The 12718-nt window shown below is 41.1% G+C and overlaps 1 protein-coding gene across 1 annotated transcript in view; it reads left to right on the forward strand.

Annotated features, from left to right (window-relative positions):
• LOC133099834 (interstitial collagenase-like) overlaps positions 1–12718 on the forward strand; it is a 31259-nt gene that overhangs the window by 18315 nt on the left and 226 nt on the right. Inside the window, exons 2-3 of the mRNA XM_061203696.1 lie at positions 11843–12005; positions 12598–12701. Of these exons, the coding sequence (XP_061059679.1) occupies positions 11843–12005; positions 12598–12701 (267 nt within the window). The remainder of the gene's footprint in view (positions 1–11842; positions 12006–12597; positions 12702–12718) is intronic.

Raw genomic sequence — 12718 nt, forward strand, 5'->3', positions numbered from 1 at the left:
TACACTATGTGGGTTGTAGAACTAGAATTTCCTCTCCATGTCCCTTACCTTCTATCTCTAACCCCAAACCATATTTATATTTAGTCAAGTTTCAGTGTTTGAAAAAGTTTGGAGATTATTCAATTTTATCATCTCTCCTTGATCCCACAGAAGAATGTCAGACAGATCACAGGAACTATTAGACAGCAAGTGGTATTTTCCAAAATTTAACGAACTATATAAACATGCAACTCCTTTAAGTTTTCTTTAGTTATATCTCCAAAGAATGCCCAGTGGAAAACTCATGTCCATTTTGCCAAGATCTGTTACTGTTAATAAGAAGCTAGCTAGCCAAGATAAAGTCCCCCAGAATGTGGCATGCTCAGGAGAATAGAGATAATGGATTTATGGAAATTAGTACTGTAAAGGCTGAACATGGCATTACCATTACTGTACTCTTGAGAAAATTTCCTGGAAAACATACACTTGTTTTATCAGTCAGGGTCCAAAGAGGAGACAGAAACTGTATAGTAATTTGAGCAGGGAAAGTTTAATATAAAGAATTATTAACTATAAAAGAGGACTGAAGTCATGAAAGATTGGCCAGTGAGAAGTAAGGAGAACTCTAAAGAATACATGAATAACAGATACAATCTATGTCAACAGCTGAGATAGAGCTCCAAATGATTTCTCTCACTTGAAGACTTCAATCCAAACCTCACTGTAGAGGACGTGGCTGCAGCTTACTGGATGGTAGAGAAGTTGCTGAGGTGGTGCACCAGTAACTTTCTGGAACTTTCCAGGGACTTTCTAGAAAGCTGCCCAAGGGGGTGCCATGGGATACTGTTTACAAGGAGGAGCCTTGGGAGGCATTCTACTGCAAACCTAACTGAAGGAATGTCATGGAAAACTACTGGCCACTGGGTCATATCAGCAGGAGTCAGACTTGGAGAATGCACACACCACAGGAGCTGGGCACTGGGGAGGACACACACACTGCAGAACCTGGAGAGAGAAGCACACCAGAAACAAGAAAAGAGACTGAAGTGGTCTCTTCCAATGTCCCTGCTGAGCCCACTACTGGCACAACTGAACATGATGCTAGCCAACAAAAGAGAACTATTTACTGGCATCATCTCCATTATTGTATAACAAGCACTGATGGGTAAATATGTATCTAACAAACAATGAATTGATAAATGGCTCAGTCCGTTTCATTGGCTACTCAGGTTCCATATGTACTCTTCTACACATAGTTGAACTTTCATATGACAATGAAGCGACATTTTTATTTACACCTAATAAGATGAAGTTATCCTTCTTGCAAGCGAAGAAGTACTTAACCTCTTCCCCAAAATGAGGAACTACACAGTCCCAACAGTAATTGTATCCATTGCTGTCTGTACGTATTACTCTTGTCACAGAATATATCTTACCTAAAGACTAAATGGTAAAGTTGACTTTTGACAACTTGTATTTGAAATAAAAATGGAAAGGAGAGATAAGAAAAAATGGTTAGTGTGGCAGCCCCCAAGCTGTAAGCTTAATCAGCTTTCTGCTTTCCAGAGAACTGCTTGTCTCTTTCTTGGTATGCACTCCTGACTCTGTGGTTTTGAGCGTAAAAAAGGAAAATGGCTGGAGGCCAGTTTCGTTCCAGGAGTCTGCTCTGGCCAAAGAGCCCCTGGTTAATCCCAGGAGTCTGCTCCGGCTAAAGAGCCCCTGGTTGCTCCCCAGAAGAAGGACGTGCTGCCCTGAAGGGACGGTCTGTAACTCCAAAGAATGGCCCACTGGGCATGCTGACGCATAGTCAGGTGGCAACAGGATCATGTGGAAAACAAGGTTTACTGATTTATTGCCTTCTTTCTGTTCCTTAACTAACCTATATATGTGATCATGTTCTTTGAATAAACTTGCCTTGCAACCATCAGTTGTCTTGGCCCTTCTGATCCCATACTGGTGCTTTTCAGTTCCTTACCCCTCACCGCCAGGAACTCCCAGCTTTCTGCAGCCGGTCTGCGGCAGGTTAGCATATACAAATAAACACATACAGACAATAAGCAAAGAGAAAACAGGTGAAGCTACTAAATCATCTATCTTCCCTTAACAATTCATTCAAAAGCCAAGATGTCTGCATTGTTTCCTGATATGTACTCAGAGCTTGGTTTCTTGTTTTGTGCTCCAAAGACCCGAGTTTCATTCCTTCCTCCACTACTTGCTGGCTGTGCAATCTCAGGCAAGTACCTTAATTACTGTGAGGGGCTACAGTTTCTTTATCTATCAAATGTGACTAATAGTATCTGCCCTAATTGCTCTATAGGATTGTTGCAAAGACAGACTTAAGATCATGTTTGTAAAAGGTGTAAAGCCCTACAGATGTTAAATATTTTTGCTTTCATCTAGTGCACATTTGATCAAGTGTTGAGTAATTGAAGAAAAGCAATAGATCAAACCAGTTGGCATTATAATAAATTAGAACTGAGAAATGAATAGCCTAGAAAAATAAAAATAGAATGCATACAAATCTTGTAGTTTTTTTGTATTGTGTAATATTCCTCTTTGTCAAAAAACAGAAGCAAATTTAGCAAAACAGAACATAATCTGATTCGTCATCTAAACATGATTCACAGAAAACAGATCTGAAGGTAAGAGATAAACATACGATCAAAGACACACAAACAAACAAGTCATAGTCTGGTCATTGCAGCATGACAAAGATCTCAGAGGTGTCCTGAGCATCCTCACATATCTCAAACCCTTGTGCGCAGGGTTGGGGGCTGGGAGAGGCTGGTTCTGACTACTCTCAGCTGAACCATACTACAAGCCATTTTGGTTTGAACTTCTTAGGAAGAGCTACACTTAAGAGATATTTTGGCTTGTACGAGGACTGTGGTTTCTGTCTGTACTGATATGCCATAAATCTGCATATCTTACTGATTGTTCGATAAATTACACAAAAGAGGAAATATTGTTGGCATGAAAATGAACAAAGCGTGCAGTCAAAGCTGACATGAAATGACCTTGGGAAAGGATATCAATCCATATGTACAATGTCTCACTCAGACCATTCACTCAACATACACTCATTCTCTCTATGATATTTTAAGCAATTATTTATCCTAAAGAAGATAAAATAAACTAATCTAATCATAGAGTAAGGTATTTTTGCAAGTAATTGAACCTGAAAAATCCATCCCTTCATCTGTTCCTTCACTCAGTCAATAGTTATGGATCATCCACTAAGTACCAGATGGGGAAATGGAAGGAGGGAGTATAAACTCTCCTTGCAAAAAAAATGTTGTTATGAAGGAAAAAAGAGAGACAGAGAAGTAGCTTGAAGGAGAAGTATGATCCTAGAAAGTTTCTTTTGGGATTAAAGAGGACAAGGATAAGAAGGGGAAGAAAGAGAAAAAATTTTCACTGAAAAGATATTGATTAATGTAGCAAAAATAGAAAATTACTAATAGATGGAGTAAAGTACCAGAGCAAATGAAATAGCAATAATAAGATCTTCTGAAAGACTTCTGATTCCAGGTACAGACAAGCAACTTGCTTCTTATCATCAAGTGACCACCCTGAGGTGCAAATGTGAATCCGAGGAGCACAAACATTTCTGATCTCAGGTGAATTTGAATGAGAAATCCTGGACAGTGGGAGACAATAGAGGGAGGAATGAGGTCCAGAGGATTCACATTAAGGTGGGAAAGTGAGGGTGACTCAACAGGAGTTGCAGTCCTTTGGGTCTTTCTAGTTTGGCTGCGACACACTTTAAACCAGCAGGGACCTTTCCACAGCAACCCTTGGGGATTACAGGATCCTAGAAGCAAGTAGCTCAATCATCACACTTCCCTGTGGGACAGTGAGGCTTGAGTAAGAGCCCACTTTGAGGGCCCAAGGGTGATTTTATGGCACCTCTCCTTCCTTAAAAAAAAAAACCAGAGCTGGACAGCAGTCAACATGGTAAAATCAGATTTTGCTCAAGAGCTATTGCAATAGGGGGAGAGAGACTTGGTATAGAACTAGGCTTGATTCTGAATACAGCATGGACAAGGGGGGATTTATAGCCAAAGAGCAGTGTGGATGTCAGTGGATAGAAAATTATTAAAAGGAAGCATTAAGGTTGAGGGAGATTCTGGTTAAATTGACTTGACAGGATTCTTGCTGAAGGCAGACCAAGGCAATCAAATACCTAGAGATATCGAGGGTAGGGTGTTCTGCTAACCTGACTTTAAGAAGATTCTTGCTACAACTGGACAATGCAGGCCCAAAAAAGAATGGACGCCAAGGTTGAGGCCTAGAGGGCTTAGTGGGGTCTGACTAGAGTTGGTCAAAGAGGGCCCTTTATCATCTTTCACAGCCAGTAGACAGAACATTTGCCTTGATTCTCAAGAATTGCAATATGGCTGCTTTGCACCAGGCTGCAACAGCATTGTTCCAGTCTGCCCAATTTTAGCCAACAGTGACAATCAATTTTACCATTAATGGTGGTTGTGGCAGCAGACTAGCAGTGAGAGACAAATTCTGACCTCAGACAGCATCTTGTTGGAGCAGCTGGGTGAGGAGGGAGATGGTTCTCTCAGCTCCTTCATCTTCATGAAACCCCTCCCAGTGAGATAGTAATATCCGTGAATGTCTTAATGACCACTGCAGAGGAGTTCCTTTAGGGGAAAATCATAAAATGGAAATAAGAATTCTGTCCTTTAAGGAAAAAAACTGAAGAGGAATCTTAGATAATTAAATGAAATGTTTGCAAAGTGCTCCACTAATGAAAGCTATACAACAACATTTGGGCCTTTGAATTCAGGCAGAAAAAGCAAGGTAGAGCAAATATTGTACCCATGGGATACCCAAATGATACTGCATCTAGTATTAAGGTGAGGAGTGAATTTCCCAGGCAAGCAGAAGGATGATAAGAGCACTGAGACTAGGAGAATAAATCTAAACTGTGCCCATGTGTTTTTACAGTCTTAGGAAACCTGGAATGCCACACATTACACAAGCAAAGGCAAGGAGAAGGGGTCTACCACTTACAGCACACCTTCCACATTCTAACCTTTATGATCTGTACTTTACCAGCTAGTAACTCCCCCAAGGTCACAGAGCTGGTGAACTGTGGAAACAAAATTTGAACGAAAGTCAATCTGGTTACAAATTCCATGTAGTAGTTTCATTTTGCCCTCTTGCCTCCCCTGGACCATGTCATCACATATCAAGTGTGATTTCATTTCTTAACTAATCTCCTTCCAGCTGGAGATTTCCATGGTAAAATCTAAAAGGATACCATGTGAAGTAAAGACCTGGTTAGGACTGTAGGTCCTTCCCATCAGACCTTTGGTGCCATGGGAAGTCTTCTTCCCTAGTCTCATGGGAATGTGGGAGATAATTGTGCCAATTCTTATTCCTTGTGATATTTGCTGTCACTTAGGAGTGAGAACTTCTAGAATGTGTAAATGTGTTCAGGCCTGGGGACACTGGAGCATAATGAATGAAGACTACCAGAACTCTAGGGTCAGACTGACGAGGGTTCAGCAGCCTTTTCCACATCTCACCTGTGCTCTGATCTTGGGTTACTTACTTAACCTTTTTGAGCATCAACTTCCTACTATTTTTTAAATGGGATCAAATTCCATTTTCTACCAGCTGAGTCTTGTAAGGATTAAATGCACAAAATATACAAAGTCTCAGAGAGTGCACCCAGCACACAGTAGGTATTCATTAACTGTCAATTATCATGTGAAAATGATTGACTAAGGAGTAAATAAAATATGATGAGATGGTATGGGGTGGAGCTTCCTCAACATGACACATCAAATGATGAATGCTTCTGATCAAAGACCATTGGCAAGATTTGCTTAAAACAGTTAGAAAAGAAACTCAACCTCAAAATGAGTTGAAAATTTGAAACAGAACCAAATTAAGTTGGATTTCTGAGCATAAAAGAACATTTTATAGTTGATATTAAGATGGAACGTATGGTATAGGAAGGAATGTATCATGAGGGCTTCCACACTGTCAGCAGTGAAGAACACCAAGAACAAGAATGGACTGGAGATTATTTAACTATTTAAGGAAAAAGTCAGCAGTCAGCACATGCCCTCACTCATTAGAGCTCTCTAGCATGAGCAATTATCCCAAAGACTGTGGCAGCGGGGGAGTGAGGGACCAGAGGTTAGAAGTGGAGGACTAAGTATACCAACCTCCACTCCACCTCAATCAGAGTAAAACTGCTTTAATTTCATCTATGTGGAGGATACATACAAAGGATTTTGCTTGGGCAAAGTGTATAGCAATTAAAAAAATTAGTTGCCAAGCACTATACTGAATAACCCCTAGATTTATTATTGTATGAGTCTTTATTAAACCACAATCATGGTTTCCTGAGTTCACCAGGGGTCCCCTTTCCTATCACTGTGGCTACTGACTGAGATTGGAAATCCCTGGCTGGAAGCACCAGAAGAACTGAGGTGACAGCCCCTCCACTCAGTGCACATACTCCCTCACCTTGGCTGGGAAAAATGGCTTGTGTGCCACCTGTCCTAGAAAATACCTCCTTTCCTGATGTCCCTTGCCTTTGCAGGCATCGGAAGTACTCTGTAAAAAAAAAAGATTTGATTACTCCTGAGAAATTCATTCACTTCCCCTTTTCTGCTTGCACTCATGTAATACTCCATTAAGATGAGGAAGTTGTGGTTAAACACTAAATTGACAGGGAGCAAAATGAATTCTTACCCATCATACATTGGAAGTCCACACGAGTCCATTACCTTGTACTTACTATGTACAAGGTAATGTTGGGGTCACCAGTTTGAGAGCAGAGATTTGTAAAGCCCGTGGAATTCTGTGAAATCAAATGGGCTCAGAAGGAAAGAGGAGGAAGAGGAAGAATACAGCATGAACGCTCCCTCTACTTTGCCTGTCGAGTTCATGCTCTCAGAAAAGGAGGTTGGATTGCTGAGAAGGGAGGAGAAACCCTCAGGTTTTTCCCAAAGGGTGGAAAGCAAACCACTGTAGGCACAGATGATTGTATGTAGTACAGGGATAATGTTGAATGTTAAATCAAAATACTAATCATGTTTCCATGGATATCATTGCTTAGAATGAGGTTATTTTTGAAGCAATTGAACTAAAAAAAAAAAAAAAAGATTAAAAAAGGGTATGGATATGTAGATCTGACAAACCTCCAAGAGGAGGAATGAAGGTTAATGCAGGTCAGGAACCACAGAGCCAGGCTAACTCTACTGTCTCCCCTTGCCCGAGTCTTCCAGGGGAACTAATGTCTGTCTTCTGTGCACTTTGTACAAATCTCTTATAGCACAAATTCAAGGTACCATGGAAAATGTACTGACCCATTTCTCCTCTCTCCACCTTAAGTGACTGGAATACTGAAGATATTAAGTAAATATCTGTTGAATAGATGAATGCATATGTGAATGGATAATTAAATGCAATCTATCCCCGTGGATCAAATATGTTCAAGCATCTATGGGGAAAATGTTGTTAAAAGTAGTAACACAGGAAAATCTGACAACCCTGCCTCACATGAACTGGGCCATTCCCTTGTATTCTTTCACACTGATGACATTGGTTCTTTGATGTACCCCAGATACATCTACCCTGATGATGTCCGGCTATCTCAGAAGGACATCAGTTCAATGCCATCCAGACCATCTATGGTGAGCACAAAGAAAGGCACCTTGCACAAGCAATTATTGGTTTATATATGCATTTCAAATAAACAGCTATTAGCTGTGTTTTCTAAGACAGAGCCGTCATTCAAAGTGTTTCTATGTTAACATAATATGCCAGCTTAACCTTACTTCAGAACCTTTATTCATTTCTTGAGGACCTTCCAAAAATCCCATCCAGCCGCAAGAACCACTAGTACCACAAAATTGTGATAGCAAGTTAACATTTGCTGCTGTAACCAAAATTCGTGGGGAATTTTCTTTCTTTAAAAACAGGTATTAAGGGACTTCCCTGGTGGCACAGTGGTTAAGAATCTGCCTGCCAATGCAGGGGACACGGGTTCGAGCCATGGTCCAGGAAGATCCTACATGCCGCGGAGCAACTAAGCCTTTGCACCACAACTACTGAGCCTGTGCTCTAGAGCCTGAGAGTCACAACTACTGAAGCCTGCGTGCCTAGAGCCTGTGCTCTGCAACAAGAGAAGCCCCTGCTCACCACAACTAGAGAAAGCCCAAGCGCAGCAATGAAGACCCAACACAGTCAAAAATAAATAAATTAAATAAATAAATTTTAAAAATAAAAACAGTTATTAAAAAAATCACCATTAACACTGACATATTTTTAGGTTGTTCTGACATTTCATTAGATGTTTTATATGTCACTCTAGTAATATATTTTTGATTTTTAATTTTCATAATAGTGCATTTGCATTAAATGATTTATTCTTCAAAATATTTTTATCACAGGTAAGGTATTCAATCTTCAAAAAATTCATGAAGTAAAAGATATTATAAGGACTTCACTCAACTACTACCACACATACAAATATGTAGAGTTAGTTAGGCAGACAGGATTTGCCTTGTTAAAGACCACAGGCTTATGAGCAATGGAGTGAGAAATGATTTTGCAATTCCTTTCACTACTTCCCTCTCTAGGATGATAAACATGTTAGTGAGTTAGAGAAAATAGGTTGTTCTGTATAACACTACTTAGATAAGATCTCTACAATGTGCTGAGGGCAATGTAGCCTGGAGCCCAGACAGGAAGGACACCATTTATGTATCTCCCCTTCCAACCTGGAAAAGATGACTATCCCAAAGCCTGTGATCCTGACAGGCCTCTGTCCCCAGAGAAGGGAAGAAGCCATTGCAAGGAGAATCCCCCTGAGTTCATGAGGACACCCCCTCAGGCAGATATGGGCAGTCACACATCATGCTTTCCTCCAGAGAGGAACAGAAATCCTGGAACTCCTTCTGAAGTGTGTAGACTCAAAAAGGCTGAGGTTCCCCCTCACACCTGTGGATCTGGCCTCCTCTTCCTACCAAATTGATACCTTGAAGGATTGAGAAGCAAATTATGCTTTCTCATAGTTTTGGTCCTCCAAAAGATGAAAATTACTAGGAATTTGAAGGGAGTCAGCAAGTCTCCCTGATCCTATAAAATGTTTCATGATTTTTACTATTGTGTGTCAGTACCTACACAAGAAAGAAATGCAAGATAATGACAGATATTGCTATAATACATTTACATTTGTATTGGTAAATATAGATATGCATGGATCAATACCGGAAGATGTTAAATTTTTCTTCCCTCCTTACTTTTTTCTCCCTTCCTCCCTATCTCCCTTCCTTTCTTCTTTCCTTTCTTCCTTCATCTTCTGTTTTAATAGCAAGCTGTTAGTTTGTCATGAAAATCCTCTCTAAAAAATTGTGTGAAGGAAAAGTTCCATTTGGCAGGAAGAGTTCAGGTACAGTTGGAATATGGCAATGAAAGGGACCCCTCAGAACATTCCCTGTGACCTTGACATTTACCCTTGAGGGAACTGAAACCTGGACATGGTCACAGATTTGCACAAGGTCCTTAGCCACTTGGGGGAAGATTGAAGCAGGTACTGACACAAGGATTTGGGAACACATAGTTGGTCTGGAGGTGATCCCTTAGGCATAGTCAAAGAGTAAGTAATTGAGACAGATAAGGGAGTAGAGCCAACAGGGGTGTGCCCATGAATGGGTTACCACTGTGGCCAGGAGGGGCCCAGTCCCACTTCAGACCCTTCAAAGTCCTCACAGGGCATACTTCAGAACTGTCCCACCAAAGGGCAAGGGACCTGAGGTGTTTTCACGAACATTTTCTTTCTCTGTTTGAGCATGTTCCTGAAAGTGTCAACTAGTCAGCACCTTGGCTGGTGCTGCACTGGCCCAGCCTGCTCCTGGGGCTGGGGAAAGCTCAAGGCTGAGAGGGATTTATGGGGACCATCTGCTGAAGCTTCCTGTAACTTTGGTGGTGGGTCCAGGGATTTGGACATCAACGGTGTCTGCTACAGAGACTGACAAGGACGGTTCTTTCCATGCGTCAGTCTTTGTAGAATCCTTTATTATTGCCCAGGGCTGGCTTGCTATGATGCTTCCATTTGGTTTCTGTAGTTTTGGAAACACTTCCATTAGCCCATGTGGAAGTCTCTGCTGTGCTGTTACTCCAGTATCTATGATTGTGAAATGAACACAACAAAACTCCCAGCTGAAAGATCATAAAAAAGAAGAGCTTATTCTGAGCAGCCTTTGCCTCTTACTAGCCTTGAACACCACCTCTAGCCTCCTGAAATCAACCTGACCTCAATTTCTCATCCACTTCCATGTAGGACTTTTGTGAGACAGGATATAATGTAGGTAAATGGCCTATATATATAGTGAGAGAGAGAGAGAGGAAAAGAGAGTACGAGAGAGTGATACCAACTCAGGACACATTTACAAGAAGTAGAACATATATCTAGATGGATGCTTGGCCTGGGTCAGTGGGTCAGTATATCTATATGTATGTATCAATACCTCTATTTCTGTATCTATCTATCTACCAACCCAAGCCAAGTTTCCATATCTATATGAATGTCTATATATACCTATATCTATATCAACTCAGGCCACATTTACAAGAAGTAGAACATATATATATGGAAATTTGGCCTGGGTCAATATACACATCTATATCTATAGACCTATATACAGATTTCTCTATATAGATATAGATATGATGCCACATTTACAAGAAATAGAACACAAATACTTGTTCTTTGGTATTCTGAGAGAGTCCATAAATATACGTTACCACTTTAAGGGAGGAATGGAGTGACTCCCCCACCCACTGTCCACATGGATAGATGAGCTACAGTGAATTGATGGACAAAATGCTTGGATTCTGCCATATCCAATCATATTCCAATAACCAACACTGGCTTTGTGTTCATTATGCTAAACATTCGGCTCTTTAAAAATATTCAGGAGTTTGGCTTTTATATGCACAAAATATAGAGACATTTGACCCTATCACCAAAGTAACATGAATAATTTAAAATAGTTTAAATAAGTAAAGAATCTTGAAAAAGATCGGTTTAAAGTGTATATCATGAAAATAAGGATTTATATATATGATGTTTCAAACTGCCTTTTTGTGAGGTGGTAATGTGTATTTGTGCAGAGATACTCTGCCTTCATGATGTAAGATAAATTAATATTCTGGGGTAACTAAATGAACAAATGCAGAATCCTTTGCCAGGACCCAGCCTAGCCAAGAGCTCGGAGGTGTCTTCCAGTCAGATGTAGAAGTGTGCATTGTCCTCCCACCCCTGCAGGACCACTCGTGCCCACCCACACTCCCTGTGCAGCTGGAGAAGTGAGCCAGTCACACTAGAGAGAAATGCCCTACTCAGGTGCACCTCCCTTGGGAACAAAACATTCCATCCCCCCCTTTCTTATTATTTTAAAATAAATTTATTTATTTATTTGTGGCTGCATTGGGTCTTCGTTGTTGTGCAAGGGCTTTCTCTAGTTGCGGCCACCTGGGGCTACTCTACATTGCGGTGCGTGGGCTTCTCATTGCGGTGGCTTTTCTTGTTGCGGAGCACGGGCTCTAGGCACGCAGCCTTCAGTAGTTGTGGCTCGCGGACTATAGAGCACAGGCTCAGTAGTTGTGGCCCACAGGCTTAGTTGCTCCGTGGCATGTGGGATCTTCCCAGACCATGGCTCGAACCCGTGTCCCCTGCATTGGCAGGCGGATTCTTAACCACTGCACCACCAAAGAAGTCCCCGCATCCACTTCTCATGAAGTGAACATCTGGAGGAAACCCTGCCTGATGTCTTCCAGAGTCCCAGGCAAATCGTTTCATAGCCATTTTTTTGTTTGACAGGCAATAAATACTGGGTTGCTGAGGTGGGTGAGATACTGTCCAGATACCCCAGGGACATCTACAGCTCCTTTGGCTTCCCTGGAAAGGTAAAGAACATCGATGCTGCCATTCATGAGGAGGAAACTGCAAAGACGTACTTCTTTGTCCCCAGTGAGTATTGGAGGTAAACACAGACACTTGGAGCTCTTAGGGCATCAGATCCCTCCTTAGTGGAAGGAGAGTTGCCTTTTAAAATTATTCTCAAATTGTGCTGAAACTCCATCCTCCTTCTGTGAATGGATGCAGCCAGGCCGAGTGTCATTTAGTCTCCTGCCTGTTTTCATCACACCACGCCTGTCCTTGGAAGGCAAGGAACTTGTAGCATTGAGTTCAAAAAGGAGATTTTTTAAAAGGATGGAGCCTGAGATAAAATTTGAATCAGATTTTTAGAGTTGATGCCTCTTTAGGGATGGTCTAGTCTGTCTGAGTCTCCCATAACCCTATTGAAACAGGACCCTTTCCAGTTAAAAGTTCCTATTAATTTACACCAATGATGCACCCACCCACAATTGTTTTAAGCAGCCATTGGATTTCAGCAAAGTGGAGATAAAGATAGCATCTACCTCCCAGATTTGTTGAGAAGATTAAATGAATCAGTACACTCAAAGCACTTAGAACAGTGACTGGCACATGAAAAGTTCTTTGTGAATGCTAAGTGTTATTTTTTGTTATTATATTTACCACACATTCCAATATTTCTTTTTTTTTTTAACCAGGTATGATGAAAACATGCAGTCCACGGATGCAGGTTATCCCAAAGAGATAATTCATGATTTCCCTGGAATTGGCAAAAATGTTGATGCTGTTTTCGAAGACAGAGGTAAAGACTATCCAGTT

This window comes from Eubalaena glacialis, chromosome 10 (genome assembly GCF_028564815.1).
Source record: "Eubalaena glacialis isolate mEubGla1 chromosome 10, mEubGla1.1.hap2.+ XY, whole genome shotgun sequence".
NCBI classification, from domain to species: domain Eukaryota; kingdom Metazoa; phylum Chordata; class Mammalia; order Artiodactyla; family Balaenidae; genus Eubalaena; species Eubalaena glacialis.